This window comes from Stylophora pistillata, chromosome 3, assembly GCF_964205215.1.
Source record: "Stylophora pistillata chromosome 3, jaStyPist1.2, whole genome shotgun sequence".
Classification (NCBI taxonomy): Eukaryota; Metazoa; Cnidaria; class Anthozoa; order Scleractinia; family Pocilloporidae; genus Stylophora; species Stylophora pistillata.
Window position 1 is genome coordinate 8,744,206 of NC_142521.1, and position 27,612 is coordinate 8,771,817.

At 36.3% G+C, this 27,612-nt stretch overlaps 2 protein-coding genes across 6 annotated transcripts; both read left to right on the forward strand.

Annotated features, from left to right (window-relative positions):
- Positions 1-16: 16 nt before the first annotated feature.
- Positions 17-13,424, forward strand: LOC148734399 (ribosome quality control complex subunit TCF25-like). Of its 5 annotated transcripts, none has more exons than XM_088753126.1 (15): positions 17-629; positions 1,746-1,940; positions 2,607-2,676; positions 4,786-4,858; positions 5,811-5,876; positions 6,277-6,318; positions 7,524-7,567; positions 7,668-7,701; positions 8,189-8,285; positions 8,894-8,993; positions 9,417-9,510; positions 9,925-9,977; positions 10,222-10,264; positions 10,645-10,750; positions 13,295-13,424. In XM_088753126.1, the coding sequence occupies exons 1-14, from the start codon at positions 438-440 to the stop codon at positions 10,730-10,732; spliced, it is 1,191 nt and encodes a 396-aa protein (XP_088609252.1). In that variant the 5' UTR covers positions 17-437; the 3' UTR covers positions 10,733-10,750; positions 13,295-13,424. The 5 variants fall into 5 exon arrangements, 4 of the variants coding, with proteins under 4 accessions (XP_088609252.1, XP_088609253.1, XP_088609251.1 ...); XM_088753127.1 differs by lacking the exon at positions 13,295-13,424 and having other exon boundaries at positions 17-243; positions 464-629; positions 10,645-12,920; XM_088753125.1 differs by lacking the exon at positions 13,295-13,424 and having other exon boundaries at positions 10,645-12,920.
- Positions 13,297-26,095, forward strand: LOC148734400 (retinoblastoma-like protein 1). The gene is made up of 17 exons (XM_088753120.1): positions 13,297-13,423; positions 13,526-13,612; positions 14,091-14,150; positions 14,271-14,353; positions 15,015-15,135; positions 15,729-15,939; positions 16,314-16,493; positions 16,869-17,119; positions 17,531-17,604; positions 18,449-18,551; positions 18,948-19,019; positions 19,539-19,614; positions 20,133-20,314; positions 20,560-20,616; positions 20,825-20,942; positions 22,035-22,093; positions 22,556-26,095. The coding sequence occupies exons 2-17, from the start codon at positions 13,571-13,573 to the stop codon at positions 22,733-22,735; spliced, it is 1,869 nt and encodes a 622-aa protein (XP_088609246.1). The 5' UTR covers positions 13,297-13,423; positions 13,526-13,570; the 3' UTR covers positions 22,736-26,095.
- Positions 26,096-27,612: the final 1,517 nt, after the last annotated feature.

Here is a 27,612-nt window from a genome sequence, read left to right on the forward strand (position 1 = left end):
GGAAGCAAGATTATCGCGTTCGGCGTTTCCATTTTTCACCGCTGGAAGTCGACCAATCGGCCCGGTGCAATTCCTGTATTTAAGACTTGCGTTACAGAAAGGAATTGCACCAAGAGCGAAACGTTTGCAAATAGAACATATTACCTAGCCAGTCAATTAAGGAACGAAAACTGCTCGATACTGAAGCGAAACCAAATATTATTGCTGTTTCAGTGGTGAATTTTCGACCATGAATAACGAACGGTAGGCAGCAAATCCACGCCATAAATTTACCCCTTTACCGAAGTAGATTTGACCCGAAAATTTCTCTTCCAGCGATAATATAAAAGTCTGTGTTTATTTGATTTGAAAAAAGGAAAGATTTTTAATGCTAACATAACTTTCGACCACAAATGCTTACGTGATCTACAAGTCTCTTGAGCTCAACAGCGTGACTAATGCTATTTTTAACTTCCAATCACAGGTCGGTGCAATTCCTGTATTTAGCTTCTTCTGTTTTAAGGAAGCTACAAGGTGAAAAGGAACTAGAAATATCGCATGGGGATGAAGAGGATGAAGATGATTTTAACCTTGCGACTTCAGTAAAGTCAAAAAAGAAAGGAAAACCTGTTGTAAATCCTTTTGATTTGGTGAGTGCTCCATGGATCTGATACTTGCGTTGATTGTGAAACAACACAAAAAAATTTGTTTACCTCTCTTTTAAGCGTCATTGACATTGTTAATAAAAAGTTTCGTTTATCTATTTATTTTTTCGATGAAGCGTATCCAATTTATTCTTGCATTTGTCAAATCTATCCATTTATTTCCCATTTACTTGCCTTCATAACTGTTAAATACTTCATGCAAATTGGTCAGCGGTGTAAACATTTCTAAACAGGTACTTACCTTCTAAATTCATACGTTCGTTGAAAGTAAAATCATCTTAAATTAACAGAAATGGCGTGCTTGATTTCAACTGATAAATTATTTACTTGTTAGTACCAGTACATTCTACAAGAATGGGGAAAATTTATTTCTACAGAGTGAGAAGGGGGATACGGAGATAGAAATTAACCCTTTATTAATATGCAAGTTCTCCCCATAATATTCATGCATTAACCCAAAAAATAGGCAATGAGAATATTCAACTCTAAAGTTCTGATTGTTAATTCTCTCCTAGCTGCTAGACATTTCCTCATACACATACATAGTCATTAGTTATAATCATGATAATTTGGTGTTAAGTCAAGGTAACATTTTTTTTACCTGTTAAGTTTGAGTATTCTCATTACCTGTTCGCTGGATAATGTATGGATATTATAGGAGAAGTTGCAACAACAACAACAACAACAAACAACAAACACTTTATTTACCGAGGGTAGAATACATTATTACCGGTTACCAGGTAGTTTACATAATGGCCCCCAACAAATCCTACTTAATATAAAAATACCAAATAAAAAATTCATAATACTAAAAATTGTACTTAAAACGTCCTACTGATCTTAAAATACTCTATCGAGGTATTTTCTTTGCATGTTAATCACTTCTGAGAGTTTAAGGGTTGAGTAAAAAATGATTAAGCTATTCCAGTTTTTCTGTGAGTGATATCTGTGAGTTACATTTTGTGAACTAGTTAAACCTGTGGTGCGAAATTCTAGCTTCTTACATAAGTTGTTGGGGTACATTATTTTTAACAATGCTTAGTATATCACATATTACTACATAATCCTTGAAATTAGACCTTATTATTGCTTCTCTTTCAGTTAAATATTGAGGATGAGCAGTCAGATGAAGGCTCTCAGGATGATCAGGAAGGTGAAAGTTTAACAGGGGCTTTGGAACAAAATATAAATGAAGAAAAACCCAGCCGTGTAGAAATAGCTGACAAACAGCTACCTAAAAAGAAAAGGAAGAAGAAGAAAGGGAAAGGAGAAACAGAGAATGGGAAAGTAGTGGACGTGAGTGGGTTCCTAAATTGTAAATGAATTACCAGACTGCTTAAAAAATTATAAATAAAATCAATAATTGAATTTGTGATGGTTTCTTAGCACTACACCTATCCCTCCCCCCCTTTCTTCTGGACCTGTTGCTTTGTTTATTTGGCAAGGGAGCTTACAAGTATACCTTAATGACTGTTTGTACTACATGGTATGGCACAGGTATAAACAGCCAATAAATAGGAACCAACTTACCTCAGGTGGTATCAGTGTTTTATGGCCTTTAGCGAGACATTTAACCCTTACAGTGCCTCTATTCACCCAGGAGTGTAAAGAGGTAATGGCAAACTCTGAGGATAAACTGTTCAAGTGATTGGTGCGGGGGCTACTCTGCAAATGGGGCAGGGAGAGAGCCCCTTGACTGCAACATATGAAAATACAAATTAAACTGTCAGAAGTTCAAAATGATATCAAGTTGAATTCATTTCTTGCTTTAAAAAAATAGTCATCTAGGCATGGATTTTTAAATTCTGATTATATTATTCTCTTGAAAGGGAGGTAGTCACTGCTGCTCAATAACCAGAATTATAGTGACTGTGAATTTAAGTGTTAATTAATTAGAGAATATTTTGATCTTACTGTTATTCATTAATGAAAAGTTCCTTTCTTTGTGATTTCTAATTGTAGAAAAGAGACAGCACTGATGGAGCCATTACAAGAGTGAACATCCTGCCAAAACCTGAGGAAGAAATGTCTGGTAAGAAATATTGTAACTACGCAGTAGAAGGTATTTATAAATGTCCCATCTTTGCAATAGTTTTGTGTTCTTTCAGTCAATCAGTGTTGTATTATCTTGACCTACTTCAAAGATATAGTTTAGGTCTGATCTTGGTAATGTGTTTGATGCTCATAGCAGAAAGTCTTTCAGTATAATTGAATATCGAGAATAACTGGGCAAAGGTAGATACATGACTGTATGGAATTTCTCTTTGTTCACTGGGCTCACCCATGAGATATAGATTGGAACACTAGAATAGAAACTCAATATGTACAAGCAACCATGCATCATTTTGTTTATTATGTACACCATATGCTTTTACTGACAAGGAAATTCAACAAATGACCTTGGTTTGAGAATTTTAAACAGGTTACCATTCAACAACAAACATATGAAACATATGTGTGAACTGCGGTTATGAGACGTATATGAGAATGATCCTTCGCAGTAAAGCACTATTTGAGCAATAGTGAAAATCAGACCTGAAAAAAATTTCAGGCCTGTATGGGACTCGAACCACTGACCTCTGCGATACTAGTGCAGCGCTCTACCAATTGAGCTAACAAGCCAACTGGGAGCAGGCCATCAAATTAATTCGATATAAACCCGTAGATGATAAATCACACAACAACAAACATATGAAACATATGTGTGAACTGCGGTTATGAGACGTATATGAGAATGATCCTTCGCAGTAAAGCACTATTTGAGCAATAGTGAAAATCAGACCTGAAAAAAATTTCAGGCCTGTACGGGACTCGAACCACTGACCTCTGCGATACTAGTGCAGCGCTCTACCAATTGAGCTAACAAGCCAACTGGGAGCAGGCCATCAAATTAATTCGATATAAACCCGTAGATGATAAATCAAACAACAACAAACATATGAAACATATGTTTGAACTGCGGTTATGAGACGTATATGAGAATGATCCTTCGCAGTAAAGCACTATTTGAGCAATAGTGAAAATCAGACCTGAAAAAAATTTCAGGCCTGTACGGGACTCGAACCACTGACCTCTGCGATACTAGTGCAGCGCTCTACCAATTGAGCTAACAAGCCAACTGGGAGCAGGCCATCAAATTAATTCGATATAAACCCGTAGATGATAAATCAAACAACAACAAACATATGAAACATATGTGTGAACTGCGGTTATGAGACGTATATGAGAATGATCCTTCACAGTAAAGCACTATTTGAGCAATAGTGAAAATCAGACCTGAAAAAAATTTCAGGCCTGTACGGGACTCGAACCACTGACCTCTGCGATACTAGTGCAGCGCTCTACCAATTGAGCTAACAAGCCAACTGGGAGCAGGCCATCAAATTAATTCGATATAAACCCGTAGATGATAAATCAAACAACAACAAACATATGAAACATATGTGTGAACTGTCCCGTACAGGCCTGAAATTTTTTTCAGGTCTGATTTTCACTATTGCTCAAATAGTGCTTTACTGCGAAGGATCATTCTCATATACGTCTCATAACCGCAGTTCACACATATGTTTCATATGTTTGTTGTTGTTTGATTTATCATCTACGGGTTTATATCGAATTAATTTGATGGCCTGCTCCCAGTTGGCTTGTTAGCTCAATTGGTAGAGCGCTGCACTAGTATCGCAGAGGTCAGTGGTTCGAGTCCCGTACAGGCCTGAAATTTTTTTCAGGTCTGATTTTCACTATTGCTCAAATAGTGCTTTACTGCGAAGGATCATTCTCATATACGTCTCATAACCGCAGTTCACACATATGTTTCATATGTTTGTTGTTGTTTGATTTATCATCTACGGGTTTATATCGAATTAATTTGATGGCCTGCTACCAGTTGGCTTGTTAGCTGAATTGGTAGAGCGCTGCACTAGTATCGCAGAGGTCAGTGGTTCGAGTCCCGTACAGGCCTGAAATTTTTTTTTTTCAGGTCTGATTTTCACTATTGCTCAAATAGTGCTTTACTGCGAAGGATCATTCTCATATACGTAAGGTTACCATTCGTTCATCAATATGAAACTAACAGAGTGGCAGGAAACTGAGTGATTTGTCAGCAGCTGTTTAACAATATCAAACATTTTCTCATTACCAGGTTCAGTAGTAACCATTGGAGAGAGCGCCTCTGGAGTTCTGGATACAAAAGCTGTATTAAATGTAGAACACAGGTTAGGATATTTGCTGAAACATGCCTTTTGAATAACAAGTTTATTCCCTGGATGCAACGTCCTTTTTTTGGTCTCTATAATTACATGCAGTTCTTGTTTGAAAGATAGATTAATTCATTGTATGTGTGTGAAAAAAAAAAATCAAATGACAACAGACAACATCTGCATTTACATGATGAAAAAAAATAACTCATCACTGGTAAGTTCTATAAACCAGAGGAAAAGCTACTAACATTAAATGGTCCTCCAGCCCTCTTGTCCCCCTTAATTCGCATTCAAAAAAGAGTGCAGTGGCAAATTAATACTATCTTGTTCCTCAGTTTTAACTCAAGACCTTAAACACTAAGTCATGACATTGATAGAACTCATAACATGACTGATTTACATAGGTTGTCAAGTTCATGACTTCCCTTGGAAATTAATTTTAGTTGCCAAAACTTTTTCCTACTCACTGTGATGACCAAATTGATTCCAGTTTGAGGTGCTGCAAGCTCCCTTGGTTACAAGTTGCAATGCTCTGCTTTTTTTTGCCAATTTATTTTATAACATAACCAAAGTAAAGCGCGCGCTCTGTTTGGTCAATTTAGCGTTCCCCATTTGCCCATGGGTGTACGCTGCTGACGTGAGCAAATGCAAAGACTATTTTTCCGCGCGCGCTTGTTTTTTCTGGTCGCGTAAGATTTGTTAATTAAAAGAGAACTCTTTAGCTACAATGTATCAATGTTATGTTATAAAACAAATGGTAAACACCACAGCGTACACTATTGAGTTATGGATGCACTTGGGAGGTTTGCTAAGCACTCAAGAAGCTAGAGTCGCTCTCGGCTATCGCCTCGAGCGACTCTTACGCTTCTTTCGTGCTTAGCAACCTCCCGCGTGCATCCATAACTCAATAGTGTACGCTGTGGTGTTTACCATTTGTTAATTCATGCCATTTTTTTCTTGTAACTAGAAACTTAAATGCTGAGAATGAGATGAAAAGGAGATTTGGATCTCACATTGTCAGAGCAGAACAAAGGTACCAAATCATCTTCATGGTGAAATGGTACAATAGTGTTGTAAATTTTTATGAATGGCTGTGAATATAAATGTTATACATTTTTACTGCAGATCAATAAATTAAGATGAAAATGATCTTGGCAGCAATGAACACTACCGCTGATAGCAGTAGTGAAGATAAAGCCTAAAAATTATTTTTCAGGCATTAATGAAGCAGTGTTCATCACTGCAAAGATCACTGTCATCTTCATAAACTTTTATGTTTATAATGGCGGATTTTACATTTTTAATTGTTTACCTTTATTGGTATTTTTGTATGTATGATGGGGTTGGTAACATGGCACAGTTGTTTTAGGGATTTTTTAAAACAACATGCAAGGATCAGGAATTAATTCTTTAATTAATAATTTCTTTTGCAGGCAGAGAAAAGCACATCAGCGAGTTTATCATCCCTCAACAAGGTACACTAAGTGTAACATCTGTTGAACATTTACAGGATATATTTCTTCACTATGTTGTTTCCTACTGTTGATAGACTATGAACAAGTATTATCTCAATTTAGTTCTTTTACTTTCTGTTATACCTGCAAACTAGCAGGTGAGATTGTTCTCACAAAAGCTAGGTGTATCGTCACTATCTGCTTTTGTGGCCTCAGTGTAAGAAAAGTCAGGTTGTGGCAGTCAGCTTGGCATAAATAGCAGTGGTTTAACAGTAAAACTGTGTGATCGTACATTAGCTCAGGAAAGTGAAACTGTTTTTCTAGGAGTGATTTTGGATGAGCATCTCTCATGGAAATTGCATATTGCTTACCTAGCTTCCAAAGTCTCCAGGTCTTTAGGTGTTATCTCTAAGTCAAGTTTTTGCCTCTACAAATCTGCCTTTAGCTATGTACACTTTGTTTCTCCATTGTCCATCCGTATTTGCAGTATTGCATAAGTGTTTGGGGGTCAACCTATCCTACTAATTTGAAACGTCTTGTATTGCTTCAAAAGCGAGCTATGGGAATCATCAGCAAATCTTGTTATGGCGCTTATACAGAACCAATATTTAAGACTTTTTGTATCTTACCACTAAATGATATGTACCTAGCAGAAATAGGAAAAACTATATTTCTATATAAAATCGTGTTGTTACCAGATGCATTTAATAACATGTTTCTATGAAGGAATCAGGTTCATGATTATGATACTAGGAATGCTAGTTCCTTTTATGTTAATTCCTAAGTGCAGAACTAATATAAGACGTTTCTTGTTTCAATACCAATGCCCTTTGTTTTTTAATTCACTTAGTCCAGATGTTGTAAGTTCAGTAAGTGTATCTACTTTTAAGAAAAATCTAAAGAAATTCCTTCTCTCTTAACTTGCTCCTTCCCCTCTACTCCCTTCCTCTTTCTCTTTTCTTTTTTTTTTTTTTTTATTTTCATTTTATCTATACTCTGTCGCTACTGTTCAGTTAATCTAATATCTAGTTTACTCATTGTTATTTATCATGGAAAGCCCACGTGGCACAAGCCGTATGGTTTCTTTGAGCTTTCCTGCCGTATTGTAACAAATCTCTGTAAACTCATATTGTATCACAATAAGGTGGCAAACAAATTTTAAAAAAATGCTTTGAACTTTATTTTATATTGTCCGAAAATAAAAAGTTTTGCTGTTTTACCAACAGGTTGGTTACAGTAAAGTCAACATGGCCACACATAAAGGCAACTGGTAAAAATTGAAATATTAAATGCACATATTTCGATTCATATTTTATATCAAGGCCATTCTTATCTTTTGAATAAATTTGTTGATAATTTTGCTTTCACAGGAGTGAGCATGAAGCTTCTGGATAAAAGACATGGGTAAGGTGCATGTTTATAATCACTAGTTATAAATAAGTCTGCTTATTGAAAGGTTGGATTGCACTCATTATTGGAAAACATACCAGATCATATTACACCCAGCCGATTTATTTTGAAAATTGCAGTGGTTATTGTTGAAAAACTGAGTCTGGGCCCTAGTTTTTCAAAGAGTGGATAATGCTAGTCACTGGATAAATCCCTACTTGGTGCACAGCACAGGGTGTTTTGTCAACACATAACTGCTAGATAGTGTGTTATCCATCGGATAGTGTTTAAAATACCCCTTTGAATTAATGGGCCCTGAAGTACTGCCATGCTTAACTTAATGTTTAACCCAATAATATTATTTTAACTTACCTATCAGTTTTCAGTTTTAAATAGATGAACTGAACCATCAATATTTAATATTAATAATAGATTACTTACTTCAAGCTTTTTTTGTATCTCATATACAAGTCTTGATTATGTAACTTCCTCTATATCATAGATACAGCTACTTTGCATTTGAACACTCACCATCTTATCAAGAAGTCCAGTTCCTATTTCTGGAGGCAGTGGAATCATTACATCCTAATAACATTTCTGTAAGTAAACTTTTCTATAACAACTTCAAACAAAGCAAACTATGCTCTTGATCCAATTTTTATTTTTGGTGGTAGTATGGTCATGATATCTCAACTATATTTCTGTAAGAGAATGATTCTATCACAGCTGCAAATTCCAGTTCTTATCTCTGAAGGCAGTAGAATCACTACAACCCAAATATATATCTGTAATTTTATTATTCCATCATAGCTGCAAACAGAGGCAAACTTTGTTCTGGAGCCAAGCTATCCATCCAGCGTGAGCTGGATTATTTTCAACCCCCCTAGTTGGGATTCTTCTCCATCATTGGCTACCCTCCCTCCCCCATGTTTCCCTGATACTGTAGTTCCTTGGTAGCCATCATTTGCACTTCTGTTTGGAAAGAGGCACAGAGAAAGTGAGGTGTTTTTTTTCCAAAAACACTACACAATGATGCAGCCAGCACCAGTATCTGGACCCTTCAACAGCTTGGATTCTTCTGCATCAGCCAGTTTTAACTGCAGTAGCCTTAAAAAGGCTACTGCATCTCCTGCATAGCTTTGAGTTAAAGAAATAATTATTGTGCAATAATTTAGTTAATTTTGGTGTTTTGATAATTTTATTTCAGGCCATTTTAAACACTCACCCATACCATATCGACTCCCTACTGCAACTCAGTGAGATCTGCAAGATGGGAGAAGATTACCAGATGGCTGCAGAGTTAATAGGTGCTTGGACAATCTATGCTTCTCTGTGCCATTTTGAACCTCTCTTTTGGCAAAATTCCTTTGTGGCCACTTATCATGAACAGATTATTTTTAGGTCTACAGCAAAAAAGATAAAAACAAAAAAAATCCTGAATGGATATATTGTAATTACTTTGACCAAAATGCAGTGGTTTCTTTTCACTCTGCAGTTGTTTTGTCAAATAGCTTGTAAAATGGACCTTGATTTCCCATAGAAGAGAGTGAAAAAGTATCATCATATGCATAAATCATGTAATGAGTTTTGGTGCTAAATAGGTCAACTCATTTCCTAGCCTAATTTTTATTGCTGTTTTATTGTCAAGTCAAAGATTTAATTTTTTGTAGTGCTGCAGCCACTAATGACAAGAAATAGTCATAACCATTTTTTATTAACTCTCATTTCAGAAAGAGCACTTTACTGTCTTGAACGAAGTTTCCATACCTTGTTTAGTCTCACAACAGGGTGGTCAAGACTGGAGTACAGAAGAACGGAAAACAGGTAAAGTGGGTAACACTTTGTCATAGTACAGAAGAGCAGAAAACAGGTAAAGTGGGTAACACTTTGTCATACCAAGGTTAAGATGTTGTGTGACCAGAAGGAAAGGGTGCAGTAAAGCAGTTCACCGCATTGCAGAGTGCCAGACTGCTGTGGAGGAGGTAGAGGGTTCAAGCCATAGAATGAAGCAACACTCAAGGCCTTCAATTAACTGAGGAGAATGTGCTGCCTTTCCTATGAGATCAGCAAATGGTTATACATTCTAGTCTTCTTGTTTAAGGACAACTGTCTAAATATCACAAATACAATACATACATCTTGTTTTTTGAAAAATTTAACCTTACTTTTCTTCATGTATAATTGTAATCTATTAGACTGGTTAACATTGTTTTCACCTTTTTGCCTGTCTTTCTGCAGATCTTTTTTCATATTAGCTTTATTTCACCAGATCATCTTTGTCGGACAAAAAGGTACTTAGTACACAGAACACATTAACTTTTGCTTCATGTACTTTCACTTGGTTGTTTTAGTATGTCACCTTTAATGGGAGTTCTACTCGCCTTGCCTGCCTTGTGTAATAATATGCGATACACAATGCTACAACAGGATTGCGATCATTTCCTTACAACCGTCTTTACCTTAAACATTTGAGAAAGACAATGAATGACCATTCTCATTTTGTTACCATTAATGTAATGGTAAATTGGATTTCAGAATGCTACAGAACATCCTTGGAGTTATGCAAACTATTGCTTAGGTGAGATTATTTTTGAAATTAATCTGAAATTTGATTACTTTTTTTTTTTCAATTTTGGGTTGTTACATTTTTTTCTGTTATTGAAAGGCTTTTTTGGTAAGTTGACTCTCAAAATTGTCATTACATTCTCTTAAGAAGGAGGAGGGGAGACAGACTTGGAACATGGTGAAAACAAAACCTAAATAGAAGACTTAATAAACTTATCTATTGCAGAGTATGAATTTTTACTTTTTGTACGAGTGACTTTTGTCAAATGAAAAATTGTAGATTAAGTTAATTCCTGCCAAACCTTGATTGGCATAGTGATGTTCTGGTCGGCTGGCAGATCTTTTTGCACCACGACAACTGTTAAGGCAATAAATAATATAATTTCTTTTCAGTCTCGACCCAGATGAAGATCCCCTTGGTGTTCTCCTTATGATCGATTTCTACGCGTTACAGTCAGAGCAATTTAGCTTCCTTATATGATTATTCGAAGAATGGGAGGTAAAGTATGTACAATGAATATCTTTAAGGGATGGTCAAATTGTGTGATTATGTGGGTTGGAATAGTCAAAGAGCTTTTTGTAAAAGGAGTGTTTTAAGTCTGAGTTTACACTTATAAGACTTATTACACCGACTAACTGCAATTCTTCACTTGACCAAAATCGGGAATGATGCACAAAAGCCTGCCAGGTTCGTGTTCCGTGCCCGTTGGCGCGAAATTTTACTCGCATCATGTAACATAATTTAACTCTATGTTAAATTCTTCTCGCAAAGACTTCATCATTTAAACACTTACAGATAAGGGGGTGTTAAAATTACGATTTCACAGAAACATCCCAGGTCGAGAAATATCAGTCTTTTATGGATAAGTTAGCGGGTAGAAAAACCTGATACTCAGAAAGTTTTTAAAATGCCATACGTGTATCCTCGAAGACAAAAGATTTTGCTCTTTGTGCTTTCGCTTGTGCAGGACTTCGGAATTAGCTTGCTTTTTGATATTTATTTTTCTCTAGGAGATTTTTGGGGGTGGTGTCTGCATCTTGTGAAATTTGAACTTACTGAGTAATCAATATTCTCCTTTACCGCAATCTTGTGGGGTATTTTCTTTTCTATTTTAATTGCTCACGGGCTGACTACCGCACCACGGAAAGGAAAGGAAAGGAAAGGAACGTGGCATGGCTCAAGACGGCCTGGGCATAGGAATGAAAAATTGCAGAATTTATGATGGGATTTTTTCTCTCCGTGGTTTTTTTCCATAACAAACACTATTTAGAGACAGTTTTTGTTGTATTTTGACTGTTGGCACTGACATCAGTATAATTATGTAGCATTAAAATGATGGGCAGATATCTAGAGCATGACAGCAGTGTGAAGCGTAGCCCTTTGTGTTTTGCTCCTTGAATTGTTTCGCTTCAGGCTTTTTAGAAGATTGCTATTAAGTACAGGAAATTTGCGCACCAAACATTTGTGCACAAAGGTCTAATTTGCACTAGAGTGCAGCGAAGAGTTAAAACATTTGCCTTTTCATTAGTTGTCTTCTGGTTCACTGAAAAATATTATTTGATTGTAATGCGGGACCGGCATTGGGCTGTTTGGATCACCCCACCTGAATCTTGCTGAACCAGAGTGAAGTCTGAGGCAAAGTTATATGTCATTCTTTTGTTTTTATTTGTTCATGCTTGAGCAATAAACTAAGCCATATATTGATTGATGGATGGTTTCGAGACAGCCCAGCAGTACCAAACGTGTTCAGGCACGTTTCCCATGGGTCAAACATTACTGAGTAATTAACTTGAAGTGGTTAACCTGTTTCTAGGGAATGAGTCACAATTTTGAGATCAGTTTGTAAGAAGTTAAGATATGTTACTTTATTTTTAGGCATGTCTATAGTTGAATTTTGATACTTGTGCATTAAATCCTTAGCAATGAAATTGGCCTGTCAATTTGCAGGAGATATTTTGACAGCGTTGACAATTTTGAATTAATTCCTTTGTCATGAACTTGACCTTTCAGCAAGCAGAAATATTTTAACATTGCTTTTGCATATCATTAAAAATTTACTGTTAAGTGTTCTGTTTTCCCTTCATGTAACTTCAAAGATTTCAGTTAAGTTTCTTCTATTTTATAAAGGATTTTACTAAATTGTACTTCGCACTTCATCACCCTGCATGGGGTTAATTTGATTTTAGCAGATTTAAACTGCAAAATTTATTTGCAGTGATGTTATCCTTAAATAATTTTTTGTCCAGTTTTAAAACTGAGTTAATATATTCAAGGCTGCTAGGGTGTTTAAATCTTGTCCTTTGCTACCGCTTGTTAGTTCAATTCGTCTTTCTTTAAGACAAAAGCTCAGCTGGAAACTTCCTGTGTTTTCAACAATTAATTTGTTCTTTTTAGATTTTATTTTTCTGTGGTTAGTATTAATGGCAATGTTACAAATTTTGCATTACTGTTACCTATTTTCAAGTGGATAAAGTACTTTGACCACTTTGATAGACGGATTGAGAAATCCTGACTATATATGATTGTTAGATTAGGAGATTATTTTTGTGAAAATGTGACAAGCTTTCTCTATTGTTGTCATAGAGAAGCAGAGTTCTGATTCATATGACTACCTTTTATAACAGTTTTCCAAGGTTACATGCATCATTGTGTCAGTTTTTGGACTAGAGTAAAGAATAGTAACAGGGGATGAAAACTGTCTCACTGCGCAAGAGAATTCTCTTAATCTCAAATTAAAACAATTTTCCGATTATTTGCTGTGATTTTGTAACAACACAACTCATTACAGTATCACTACTAAATCAAAGATAGGGTCAATAGAATGAAGGGAATGATCACCAACTAAAAAAGCTCTTGATTGTTTATCAAATTCTCCTCATCAGTAAATAGGAAAAAAGAAAGACAACAGCAAGGAGAATGTGCATACTGATGCAAGGGTGTAAAGGGCTTACTAAGAGGTGATTCTGAGTCACAAAAATAAGGTTAACATTGCTTTAGCAGGGCAAACGCAGAACTCGTAACATACCATATATTGATCAACAGGTAATTTTCCTGCCATAAGTGATGATCTGGTAAACTCTTACCGTCTGCTTTTGTGTTGCTTGGATCTCCTTTACTCAAATGCACTGTATGCAAAGAATCGCCGGGAACTACTGAATCCAAAATTTGAAGGTACAACCTCTCAATTCATGTCTTATCAATTAATTCCAAAATTAATGATGGTGTGAAAACCAGGATTGAAATTATTTTATATTTTTGAAATCCATTGCATAGGCCTGCCTCAGGATTTTGGAAACAGAGACTTCAAGGTACCAACTGATGTGCCTTGTATTGTTGAACGATTGTGCAACAGACATCAAGGTACCATAACATTGCATTTTTTTCCTTGTTTGACTGTGTTGTTTTATTTTACTCCAGCTCGAGTATGGATCCTTCACTCTTCCTATTGTGAAATACACAACAGGCCAGTGGGAGTTATGTTGGATAAGAGATGATAAGTAGGATGGAGTAAGGTCAATGTCATGTGTTTTTCATCAGGTTGAATCAATGTGCAGAAAAAAGTAACAAGCTATCTTAGAGTATTGAATAGACCTCTTTAAACTTGGGTGATTGTTTCCCCAATGTTGGTCATGTGGTCATACTTTAGAAAACTGTTTCTTTTAGACATCCTTTTTGTGTGTGTGTACACACAAATAATATTCAAAAGGGGGAATTCCTTTTAGACCTCCATCAGGAGAATAAGGTACACAAGCTATTGGTATTAGAGGTCTCTTATGGAGAGTATAGATTAAGTTATGCATGCAAAGAATGATTTGAAATAAAATGAATATATTTGCAGGTTCTTGAAAGTATAACTCTTTTGGAACAGAAAAGGTTACAAGGACACCTTGATTTAACTGTGAGTAAACTTGTTTTTACATTTGTCATGCAAGAGTCAGTTGGAGCTTCAGCAGCTGCATTTTGTGATTGTGGAGAGCTTTAAATCTGACTGGAATACCATTTTCTTTATTTTTCACAGGGTTTGCTGGAGCAGGATAACTTTCACTGTTCCTTGATGGCATGTTGTTTGGAAATCATTATCTTCTCTTACAACTCTCAAAGGTACTGTAGGTGTTTTGTTTATAGCCAAGGCTGACTGCCCACTTTTATTAAGAGCACACATCCTGATTGAGTTTAGGAAAACCAAATATTAAGTGATCAAAGGAGCCAGCCAATGAGAGGACTGGGAAATATCATCAGGTGCCTATATGTAAGTTGATTTGTTGACAAAGAGTGGGATGCTGCAGAAAATGGATGTGTATTAATTCCCTAATTCTGAGAGAGAATTTCCACTCTTGAAAAGTGTTTGAAGTGAGAACTAGTAGACAGGGAACAAGAAATAAATTATATTACTGGTAAGAGGGATAATTTATTTATAGGTAGTTGACTAAAGCAGCAGTTTGCTATCTCAAAATCAACAGTTCTAGATCAGAAACCTTAAATATGCAAGAAATAATGGCTTCAGCTTGAGAGCATAAGGTGGAATTTGTTTGCTTGAGTCTTGCGCTCAATGCACGAGACTTGAGAGCTCTGCATGAGTTTCTAAGTTACCCTTAGGTTTGGTTTTGAATCTTATTGGTTGACAAGGACCAAACACAAAGTAAATTAATGCAAAACTTGAAAGCAATTGCACATTTCTTTGACAATCAATTGAAAATTGCCCTCACCTATCGGTATTATTCAACACAATTAAACCTACTTTGTTTCTTTATTTCACCATTAGGACTTTCCCTTGGGTGATTGAAATCTTTAAAATCAGTCCTTTCTACTTCTACAAAATTATTGAAGTTTTCATCAAAGCTGAAGATGGGCTATCAAGGGATGTTGTAAAGCATCTTAATCATGTAAGTTGTAATTAATCAGATTATTAGAGCTGATTCTTAGTCTTGTAGTAAAAAAAGGGCAGCTCCTTTTAATGGCTGGGATTATCTGGAGATTAACTGTTGTTTTATCATTAACTTGTTATAGCTAGGTGATCTCTTCTCTTTGTTTGTTTTGTGTTTTTTAGAAATGAGTGGCAATATTTTCTTATCAAATAATTAAATGTGATTGATGGAGCAGGATGAGAGATAATTGTTACTTTAGTGATCTATTTTTTTGGTGTCCATTTTGGGTCATGAAAGTAACATGAAAATGGAAAACTTTAACTTATTACAAGATTAAATGTACCTGGCTGTTTATTAAAATATGAGGGCATCCTTGCATGTATATAGAATATACTATTTTGGGGGTTATGGAAGTAACTTGACCATGGAAAACTTTAACTTATTACAAGATTAAATGTACCTGACTGTTTATTAAAATATGAGGGCATCTTTTTCTAATTTGTGTTTTGTGTTTTTTGTTTTTGTACCAGTGGAATGATATCAAGTGAAGTGTGTAACAAAACAACACTGTACCTATTTTTTTTAACCAGTTCTTGTTTCTTTTCAACTAGATAGAGGAACAGATTCTTGAAAGCCTTGCATGGAGCCATGATTCGCCTCTTTGGTTTTCAATCCAACAAGCTGGCTCAGTTCCATCATGTGAAGATGTGTCACTGCCTTACCAAACAGAATCTGCACACACCACACAAAATTTACTGGCCTCCCCACTTGTCCACCCTCGTGTTCAAAGGATTTGTGGAGAAGAAGGAGCAGCAAGGAGAGGTGAGTGACAACACCTTTTCTTTATTTTCCATTTATTTCTATTCATCTCAAGAGACAAGGTCAGTTAGTTGAATGTCTAAATCCTTAGTTATTACCTTTCAATAGATTGCTATCTTTCACATGTCATCCTTCATGGTTGGTGTGTTTCACACTAGCTGTTTGTGACTGACAATTTTTCTTTGCATTAATTTTAAGTTTAACAACTTTTTTCCCACCTATGATTTTTTTGAAGTAACTTTTTTTTGTGTTGGGATATTATTCTTTAGTGATTTTTGAACCTCTTGTTAGAAATTAATTGTTGTTTCCCTAAGCTTAGATATCCTCTGTGATCTGACTTACATTAATTACTCCTCTTTGCTGTATTGTTTTCTTAGTTTTGCCATCACCAAGCTCTCCTTCAGCCCATGATGTCTATAGTTCACCAGTAATCCCAAGCAGTGGTGCAAGACGTAATCTCATGGTCAATTTTGGCAGTTCTCCTCCTGCACAGACTGGGCAGCCAGTGACACTGTCACCTACAACTCGCCAGACAACTGCAAGGAATGCACCAACTCGTAAGCTTAATATTCAGATTTCAAGGATCGGTGTTGAAGCAACCTGCACATCCCCAAAAGATAGAAATCATATGTACCATAATTGTATTAAAAATATATGGCAGTGATTGAGAGAAAAAAAAAACAACAGCAAAAAAAAGCGATAAGAGAGACTTCAACTAGCTTTGTTACAGTGCTGCATAGTGTCCAATAGGTGCCCAAGATTAACAAATTCTTTGGCTAAATTTTGATGATCTGAACTATATATTATTCAGACAAGTGAACACTCTGCAGTCTTTTTGCACCATTCTTCTGCATTCACATTACTAATACAAACCCTGACACTGATTACCAAAAGAACAGTACTGTTTTAAACTCTTTTAATTCTTGTTTCAGTGATCATTACCCCGGCTCCTGGAAGCAGTGGGGGTTATATTGTTAATGGTGCAGTGGTGTTGCCAAACACTTCAACCACAGTACAAGTGACTTCTCCTCAGGCTGGTAGTGTATTAACAACCAGCAATGCCACTGCATCACCAGCATCTAGTCCTGTGAGACCATCTTCAACACCAACCACACCTAAGGCAAAGGTTACTACTCCAAGTAAACCTAAGAAGACTGGTTCCTTGGCATTGTTTTTCAGAAAGGTAAAGTAGAAATGTTGAAAAATGATGGCACTCTGTTTGTGGAGAAGCAATGAAGCGATTGCCCTCTTAGAGAACCAATTTGACCCTGAACCCATGCTTACAAAACTTTACCATAAAAACTTAGAAAATGAAAAGGTTTTGAAAGCTGAAAATTAAACAGGTGTAACTACTTCTATTGTAAAGTGCTGTTGAGGTACTATTTGGGCTTAAAATTGCCTAGAATTACAGTGTTGGTGAGTATTTTGATTTGTAATTAGTGGTTTGCTGGATGTTTCTGGTTTGCTTCCCAAAAAAAAAAAACCAACAGAACTTAAGATTTTATTCATTCATAAAACTACCTATTGTCTCTTCAAGTTTGCCTGGGAAGGTCATCCAATCTTTTGTACTGAACTTTCTCTTGTTTATTTACAGTTGTATCATCTGTCCAGTGTTAGACTGAGAGACTTGTGTACAAAACTTGATGTCCATGAGGAGCTCCGTCTAAAGTAGGCTTGCACTTATGTTCACTTGCTTTTTGTCCCCTGGTTGCCTTAAACCTTCTGATAAGCCACTGTGTGGCTAATTTCTTTGCAAAGCTTACTAACAAGGGCCTATTGGAGAATAAGGTCTCATAAAATTGGTGCGGGGGGGGGGGGGGCTCTTCAAAATCTTATTGGTTAAAAATGTGTTATTTTTCCTTGGAATTGTTGCCCAGATTTATTGAATACCCCAAACTGTATGAGTGGAAGATGCAGTGGCCTATGGTTATTGCATTGGACTCCAGGGTCTAGACCTGGCTGCGTCATGGTGTATTGTTCTTGGGCAAAACATGTAAATTTCACAATGATTTGATCTCTCTCTCCACCCAGGGGTACAAATGGATACTGCTATAATTTTTATCTTCAAGGAAATCTGATGAAATGGGGGGTGGGAGGGGGGGACCTTGTAAGGGACTGGCATCCTATCCAGGGAGGAGTTGTAATACTCTTGGTCACTTCGTGCTATGGAAACCAAGATAAACTTGAGCTGGATGCTCAAGTACATATAGACTTAGCCTACCCACATACCACATACCTAGCCACATACCACATACCTGGCTCAAGTACATATAGACTTAGCCTACCTACATACCTACCCACAGTATGCAGTTCATTGGTTGAAAACTTACAGCAATAAAAATGGAAAGCGACCTGGGTACCAGGGACATAGATTGTACTAAAACATTACCTAGCCTAATTGAGTGGCAATAGATCAACTACTTTAGATCAACTTATGTGTCCTTTGTTCTTCTCACCTAGGAGGATTTGATTTTACTAATTCCACTTGTTACTCCATTGTTGTTTTTTACAGGATGTGGACATGCTTTGAACATACACTGATGAATGTGACAGAGCTGATGAAGGACAGACATATTGATCAGATATTGATGTGTTGTATTTATGTTATGGGCAAGGTAATTGATATTTTTTCTCTGGGTAGTTCAACCTTCCCTGGCATGTAGTTTCTTGTTTTAGGGGTAAGCTGTTGAAATGTGAAGGAACATCTGTGTGGAAACTTGTCAACACAGCTGTTCATGTCTTTTAATTAACTCCTAAACGTGCCTAACTTCTATTTTCTTACAATGACATCCATACATTATCTGGCAAGTACTGAAACTTATTTTGATCTAATAGTGCTAAATTCTTGTAACTAATTTACAAGGAAATGTGTAGCAGCTAGAGGGGACAATTAAAGGGTTTTAAAACTTGCTCGTTTCTTTCAGATAGAACATCTTTGCATCTCCAAGGTGGAGTGTTAGTAACTGTGCATTCATGTGTCAGCTGACATGTTCATCTCGTTCATTTTTCAGGTCACAAATGCTGATTTATCATTCCAGAACATCATGAAATGTTACCGTACTCAGCCCCAGGCTGTCAGCCATGTAAGGGTCTTTAAACACGAAGGCACGCTATAAAAGGAGCCTTAGGTCCCGCTGGACCATTAAATTTGTCAAGCAACCGTCGTGTGATGTAGAACTCTTAGAGTCAAGTCAGCTTGAGCTACAGCTACTCCCAAGCAGTGAACAACGGGCGCATTCCTCAAAATTGTTTTATGTCTTCATCACAATGCAAGAATTTTTGAGATTTGTATTTTCTTTCTGCAATGGAAACTGTCTTTATTTGTGGCGGTAAATTTGAGATCGAAGTTGGTGGTTTGCACATTACCTCGTGCCAGCTAGCATGCTGGTGGAAGTAAACAATAGATATCTCATTAGCCCCTTTTGTTCATCTACCAGGATTTAAATTTGACCCACACACATCAACAGTGAGTGGCAAATGAGCCTAGGTCTTCCCAGGGAAGACTTCCTTATATAGTGGGCCTTCATGTTTAAGTGAAAATAATAACCCTCAATTTTTAAATCTCCCTTAAAATTGAGATTGAAACATTACATTTCTTAAAGGTTTACAGAAGTGTGCTTCTCAGAGGAAGAAGAAGAGCTCCCCTTGGCAGCAGTGGCAGCGATAGTGGAGCAAGAGGTAATTACGATTAATAATTTTTTTAGTATCAGTTTTCTTCTGTTAGTGTTAGGATTTGTGGAAGCCTATATATGGATAGTCCAGGTTTCAAAGCAAGGAGTGACTCAACAAATTTGATATTTAGCTGCACTGATCTCTTGTTGTCAACTCTTCCTTTTGGATACAAATACCATTTTAGCAATCTCTGTTTGAAGACTTGCTCCAGTTAAGGTTGTCATTAGAAGCCAGTGGGCAGTGGAAACCCACTAGCAGCCAGACTGTTTTGCGCCAGTTACTTTGTGAATTGCCATCAAAGACAGAAAATAAGTATTTTTGAACTGATTCTGACATCAGTGTCTGACTAAAAAAAAGTTGATATGTCTCAGAATGCTGAAAATCATGTCTTATTTTTTCAGGGGGGGGGGGGGAGACATGGGAGAGAAAGTTGTAGGCAGGGGCTCACCTAAACATAAAGAAGTGCCAGATATGTTAATAGTCTCATAGCTCTTCAAACTTAGTTTTTGGCAATTTATCAACAGGTGTTAAAAGTGAACCTGGTAGTAGTGGACCTGCCAGCCCCGTACAAGGTCCCAGTAGTGCAAAAGCAAGCCCAATACGGAGTCCCCCTCCAAACAGTGCATCAACCTCTGGATCAAGTAGTACTGAAAACAGTCCAAACATTGACGGTGAAAGAGGAGATCTTATTGAGTTTTACAACAAGGTAAAGACCAGTAGATTTTTCTGAAATTATAGGAGCACTCCATGTCAATTCAAAACTTAAGATTGAATTTTTTTTCTGAGAAGAAAATCTGCGACAAATTTAATCATTCCCCTTAAAATTCTACTGGGATCAAAGCAGTCAAAATGAAATTTGCACCCCTAGAGTCTGCACCTTCAAATACTACATCAAATATTTTAACAAAAATCTTATGGATCATCAATCATCTTATCAAATTTTTTCGTCAGGTGTTTATAAAAAGAGTAAAGAATTTTGCCCTCAAGTTCTCTGCTGGAGACAGAGCGGTAAGTTATGTAATTTCTTTTGCATAAATGTTTTTGCTATAGAATAACAATTTTGACATTTTTAAAGGAAGGTAAGTGATCCTAGTAAGCAACTCAGGAAAATGATTTGAGTAAAATTAAATTCATGTCTTTTCTTGCAAGGAAGTGATTCAAAACAATGATTGTTCATTCCAAGATTTTGTTTATGATTACTTTGTCTTTCCTTTAGACGGATTCTCCTCCCTTGTCCCCTCTACCAGTCATGAAAAACCAAGCGCACTCACCACGACGCAAAGTTTCAACCCGACATCCTGTGTACATCTCACCTCACAAGAATCACAAGAATGGTAAGTTGTTTTTTGTATATACACTGCACTAATGAAGAGCACTGCCTTTTTAGCTAGCTGTGATGATAAAGTGGTTGTCAGTGGTTGAGTACTGACTCTTTAAATGACAATGCAGAAGACAAGTAGATAAAAAAAGATGCATTCTAACATTCGCTACCAGACCTTATCTGCTTTGTAGCATAGTTCTCCCTTGTAAAACCTTCCTTTTTATGACTCTTTTGTTACTTGTGTTATGTGCACGAATGACCAACAAATGTCTGCTAACAAAGCATATATGAAAATAGACTCCCGAGTACGATATATGGCACGCAACAAAAATGTAACAACAAGCAGTTACCCATTTTAACTATTATTTAATTAGTTTTACACTGTCTAATTTACTTAGGTTAAAGATTAAATTAAGCAGTTCATAAAGCAGGCTTACAATCCTTCATGCCGTGTAAGTGTTCTTCGTCTTGATCAACTTCCAATTCCAACATCCGCCGACTGAAGACCACAGCGCTTGGCTTTCTTGATTCATAGCTTTCTTTCCGTGTACACAAATTCTTCCAGAGGACTCCATAGTAAACTCTGTATTCTCTATCTTCTTCCTCTCTCGACTATCGTCTTTTTCATCTCTTTCTTCTCTCCGGATGTTGCAAGGTCAAAAGGTCATAGCCTTGTCACATCATAGCTTCCACAAGTTCAGTCAGCAAGCCATGAGGGTAAGCCCTCGGGCAAATCTCTTTTGTACTTCTCACAAGCCAGCTTTTATACATTTACTTTAGTTATCTAGAATGTTCTATTACTATTTATAGCGTATTACAAGTTGTACTATTTTTGGAAACTGCTGAGTCACATGAAAGAAGTTTCTGGAATATTACAGATTATAGATAATTCTAGAAACGTCTGGGATTGTGTGACAGATTCAGTAAAAATAATTCGATCCTCGTAACACTTGGGAAAGAACAAAAATACAAAATCCCTCTTAAGAAATTCTGTTTAAATACTGTGGATATGAAATTAATTTTTGATAAAATGCAAAAAGTATAATAAATGGTAAATATTTAGTCTACAGACATGGAGTAAATATTTGTTTCTTTTATTCCTCAGGAGTTTCAATGACACCAACAACACGGATGTTATACTGTTTTAAAGAAAGTCCTGCAGAGGTAAATTATGTTTTGTTTTGTAATTATTTTGATAGTAGTCGCTATAAGTGTTAATTATCTTCCTTCCTATTATGATAATGTTTTTAAATCTGCATCTTTCAAAGCTGATACATTGGACACAGGTGAAACAGAAAGAAACTTTCTGAGCACTCAAGAAGTGTTGTGTGTACACCTGCGAATCAAATGGAATTGCTGTAAATGCTTCTCAAAGTTTACCAAATACAAAGTTTAAATGATTCTAATATTAGTCTCCCTCTTTCATTTTGCAAACCTTGTTTGTCCCATTCCCTTAGAAAATCCCAGCATCAAAGTTAGGTTAAAATTTAATATCATTTTGGTCACGGTGTGGGGTAGGCCACATATCTTCGATTAGGAAGTACCAGTAAATTGTGCAGAGCTAAGACTTTCACCAGTGATTTTTAAGTATCATGCAATTATTCTCATTGTGTTTTTTATTTGCAGAAACTACGAGATATCAATCACATGCTGAAGCAAGGTACAGGAGAGACAAGTCGCAAGAGAGCTCTTTTACAAGATGATCAGGGCAGTCATCCACCAGCTAAACGAACAACTTCAGAGGAGGTGTTACAGCGAAAACTAACCAGTATGCTTGAGGAACGGCAAGCATCAGCCTCCAGATAATCATTAAATAATTATAATGGTGGATTGTTTTATTTTGGTTGTCTTTTTACTAAGTAATACAGAATCACTGCAGCAGTTTACTGTCCTTACTGTCCATTGGACACAAGTACAAGTTTACCATTTAATTATGATATTTTAACTTACTCTTAATTTTTTAGGTTCTGTCTTTAATGTTGTGGCCATTCAGGTCTGCAACAATTCAGGAAAGGTCACTCTCTGAGTAATAATCACTTAAATTATTTGTCATTAAATCAGTCAATGCTTTCTTCTTAAAATAATATCTGAACATATGATGTTATCAAATTTGTGTTAAGTTAAACAATTTATAGGAGAAAATTATTTACCGTGTCTGCTCATCTAAACTATTATTAAAAGTTATTGGTTATTATTTTACCTCAGATAATAAATAAATGCCTAATAATCTCTTACGACGCAAGTTTCATTAAGAGTGTTGTTGTAAGAACCTTTGATCGATCCTTTGTTGGAAATCTCAATTATGATTTTTATATTAACCACCAAAAATTTATAGTTTTATTGTATTATTAGATTTAATTACTGTCCTTTCAATGTAACTTTGTCCATAATAATTCATCAGAATGATAAGCTCAACTTCTGGATTTAGCCTAAACAGATGGTTTTGATATAATAATTCACTTGACTCCTGACTCTAATTGTGAATAATTTTACTCATAAACTCATTTGTAGTCGACAAATTTAGTACTATGAGTTTAATGCCTTAAAAATTATGTTTATGGAATAATTTTCTGTTTTTAGTTACTGACAAGAAAAGTAATTGCTGATAAAATAGGTCAACCAGAGAATTCCATTGTCCTCTGCAACAAGATTGATACATTTTTCTTACTTGAAGATAAAATCTGTAATCATACATACTACAATAAAATCACACTAAGTTAGACAATGATAAGATTTGTATAATTTTTGTTTAAAAATGTTTCAAAATGCCTTCTGTTTCAACCTTTTTAACTTCAATGAAGTTTTATCATATTAAAAGACAGAATTTGAATAGCATCTGAAAAATTTCACAAAATAGTTGCAATTATTCCTATATCAAACTGTTCTTCAGGATTTGGAGCCTAAGCAAATAAATTTGTACCAGCAAAGTAATGTGCATATTGAGGAGGAACAACTGTTAGGCACCCCTCACATGTCACACCCTGGACCCTTAAAACTTTCAGAAGTGATGATTTACAACTTCTCAAACTTTTTTACACATTATTCAGCAAACAGCCAATGTGGATAGATGAACTTATTAGCTGTAGGGTGTTACATTTGCATAAAAGCAATTGTATGCATGGTCACCTAGCTTTCAAATTTGGAAAAACATTGACTCCCTTCAAAAGAAAAAAAATAGCGCATGTAAATCAAGTGGCTTACTTCATGTTTGAAGGGGGGGGAAATTTGAAGATATTTAGTTTCTTTCCTTGACAATGATCTGGTACCTAAACATTTTCTAGCAAAATAATTAAAAGTACAAAAACATGAAAAATTGCCAATTAGAGAAATCACATGTTGATGAATTTGCAAAGAAACACAAAGCAGCTAGAAAGGTGAACTACCAATCAGATCTTCAGAGGTAAACAGTTAGCGTATCAGTTTCTGTTCTCTGTCACTTGGGCCAGGGAATGTAAAACAGGTGGATGTGATTTGTGGAGAAATTTTATCCCTTCACTTTCTTGTCCATTTTTTTTTAGCCAAAAAGTAGATTTAGGATTAATTTAACATGACTGTTAGAAACGGAAGTATTTAAATTTTAGCAGACTTCAGCTGCAAAACTTGTTTCCGTTTTAGGGAACTTTCACAGTTTAGTAGCAGAACCTTAAGTTCTAGCTCTTCCATGTTTTAGTATGCTTGGATTGATTTATAAGGGGGATTGATTCAAATTAATTATGAATATACATGTTACAGAAGAGGCTAGGAAAGCAAAAGGAAGTGGAAAGTTAATTGTGTTTACCTCTTTGGAGAAAAGAAGTTTCACATGCATTTAAAGGAAAACTGTTGTCATTACCAGATCAGGCTATTTTTTTCTGTTCAAGACTGAAGAATTGCAGGTGAATTTACAACAGAGACTGATTTGATTTGCTCTGACTTGTGGTTTAATATATACACTTGGTAAGTTTCATTATCCTCTGTTTTTGGTTTGGGAAATCTTTGTGGATGCATTTCAAGAAAAGGAAATTGAAAGTCTGACCAAAATAAAATTGAACTTCAAAATAATTTTTTTCCAACTTAAATGAATTTTAATTTAATCTTAAGATTGTAGTAGCTTTTTGAGAATTAAGTGGACACGTTCATGATACTCGTGGCCATGCATAGTTGTTTCAGAAAAGGGCTTTGAACTCTGGAATACCTTAAAACTTTTTTAGCAGCATGGCTCAGTTGCAGGAAGAACAACTAAAATTAATCTGGTGTAAATTGTCATGGCAAAAATTTGGTTTTGTTACTGAGGATTATTGATAAGTAGGGTTTTAAAAAACCAGACCTATATCAGTGACTTGTACGATAACTTGATGCAAAGTAAGTTCTTGATGACAGTTTTCCTTTGGCATGTGAATTTTTTTTTTTCCTTTTTATGTTGTAGTAGGTATAAAAGCTTTTGCTTTTCAGAGTTAGTCGTGTAACCCTTTAACTTCCAAGAGAGATCAAGACAGAATATCTCCTCACCATATTAATATAACATATAGCCAAACAAGTAATGAGAATAAAGAAAAATATCAATAAGGGATCTTGAGTTGATCCAATGCTACATTCTCCATAGTAATATTGTAGGGATTGTTTGGCAGATAGTAAGGAGAATTGCAAATGAGATCTTAGGAATGAAAGGGCTGAGATCTGTATTGTTTTGTTGCCCCAGCCTCAACGAACATGCAAATTAGAAATTAAATTACACTAACAAAGAGCTTGTGCTGTAAGTTTATGAGAGGAGAACATCAGCTCATGTTCTCTTGGTTTGATATCTTATTTTCTTAAAATGTTGGATGTTACCTCATGGTTTTTCTTCAGTGAAGTGACTCGTGTGGCTTTCCATCAAAGCTACTGGTTCCAAACATTTGTGCTCTGGCTTGAAATAATTATGTTCAGGTAAAATAGTCTTTTGCAGTAAATTTACGTAATTTCACTAAAAACTTGTTCTCATCTGATAGAAAGTTTATTGATTGATTCTTTGCACTTGCTGCTTTGATGAAATACTTTGGTATATTCTAATTGAATTTTCACGTGTATGTTAGTCAGCAGTTCAGCATATCTCTCAGTTTATCTTATCAGAGCAAAGCTCAGTTCAGGTGTTTAAAAGCTACTAATATGTACTTCCATTGGTTGTATCGATTAAAAATATTTATCTGATGAAGTGAAACTATCTTCTTGGACAAAATGGGTTAATGTTGCTAAATCTCCCATATTATCCGTTCACAAGTGTCCTGTTGGGTTATCAACCAGCCTGCGAATTCATTCTTAATCAACATGCTCAGGTCCAACCATCTTCATATGAATGTTTAGAGCACGCTGATATTCTCCCTGGCCTGTGGCCGGTAACTTAATGTAATGTTTCTTTATCTAAATGTCTAGAGCACGTTCATAATTTTCCTTGGCCTGTTACAGATCACCTAATGTATTTCTTATTGTAAGTACGAGCGACGTCAATATGCTCGAGTCCAAGCCTCTTCATCTGAATGTCTAGAGCACGCTCATAACTCTCCTTGGCCTGTTGCAGGTCACCTAATGTACTCTGGATATTAAAGGCTGATAGTTTCGAAAGAAACTGTTTGAGGCTGCGTCGGTGGGAGTAACGAAATAATCTGGATATATCAACAAAGTTGAAATGGTAAATTGGCCACCGTAACGATTGAAAAAGCTGCCGTTTCGAGCGTTAGCCCTTCGTCCGAGCGAATAGAGGAGTTGTGGGTTGTGTGTGCTTTTAAAGGCAGAAAATGGAGCTACGTTATTGGTGGGAACATGGCAACGAGAAAAACATGAATAAATTAGTGGAATGAAAAGCGTTCGTTGATCCCTGTGTGATTTAGACTGCCGGTTTGAAAGATGAGCTTTTGTTCAAGATTTTTACGGCTTTCCGTGCCACCTAAGTGCAAGGAAAGACCGCAGATTGCCATATGTTGCTTAGTTATTGTGAGTACATGCGAAATCAACATGCTCGGGTCCAAGCTTTTTCATACGAATGTCTAGAGCACACTCGTAGTTCTCTTTCACCTGTTGCAGGTCACCTAATTCACACTGTAAAATACCTAAGGACGAGTAAGTACTTGCGACATCAACGTTCTCGCGTCCAAGCTTCTTCATTTGAGTTTCTAAAGCACGCTCACAACTCTCCTTGGCCTGTTGCAGGTCACTTAATGTACTCTGTACATTATCCAAGTTATTGTCAGTACTTCCAAAATCAACATGCTCAGGTCCGAGCTTCTTTATTTGATTGTCCAGAGCACGCTCATAACTCTCCTTGGCCAGTTGCAGGTCACCTAATGTACACTGTAAATTACCCAAGCTATTGTAAGCACTTGCGACATCAACATGCTCGCGTCCAAGCTTCTTCATTTCAATGTTCAGAGCACACTCATAACTCTCTGGCCTGTTGTAGGTCACCTAATGTACTCTGTATATTACCCAAGTTATTGTAAATACCCACTACATCAACATGCTCGGGTCCAAGCTTCTTCATTTGAATGTCGAGATCACGCTCATAACTCTCCTTAGACTGTTGCAGGTCACCTAATGTACTCAGTACGTTACCCAAGTCATTGTAAGTACCTCCCGCATCAACATGCAAGGTCCACGCCTCTTCATTTAAACGTCTAGACCACGCTCATAACTCTCCTTGGCCTGTTGCAGGTCACCAAATGTACCATGTA

Coding starts and splice junctions, on each gene's coding strand:
- LOC148734400 (XM_088753120.1), top strand. CDS start 13,571: ATGTGCCTTGTATTGTTGAACGATTGTGCAACAGACATCAAG. Junction 15,136..15,728: donor TTGTAAAGCATCTTAATCAT/GTAAGTTGTAAT, acceptor CTTTTCAACTAG/ATAGAGGAACAGATTCTTGA. Junction 16,494..16,868: donor TGCAAGGAATGCACCAACTC/GTAAGCTTAATA, acceptor TTCTTGTTTCAG/TGATCATTACCCCGGCTCCT.
- LOC148734399 (XM_088753126.1), top strand. CDS start 438: ATGCTATTTTTAACTTCCAATCACAGGTCGGTGCAATTCCTGTATTTA. Junction 5,877..6,276: donor ATTGTCAGAGCAGAACAAAG/GTACCAAATCAT, acceptor TTTCTTTTGCAG/GCAGAGAAAAGCACATCAGC. Junction 7,702..8,188: donor CTTCTGGATAAAAGACATGG/GTAAGGTGCATG, acceptor TCTATATCATAG/ATACAGCTACTTTGCATTTG.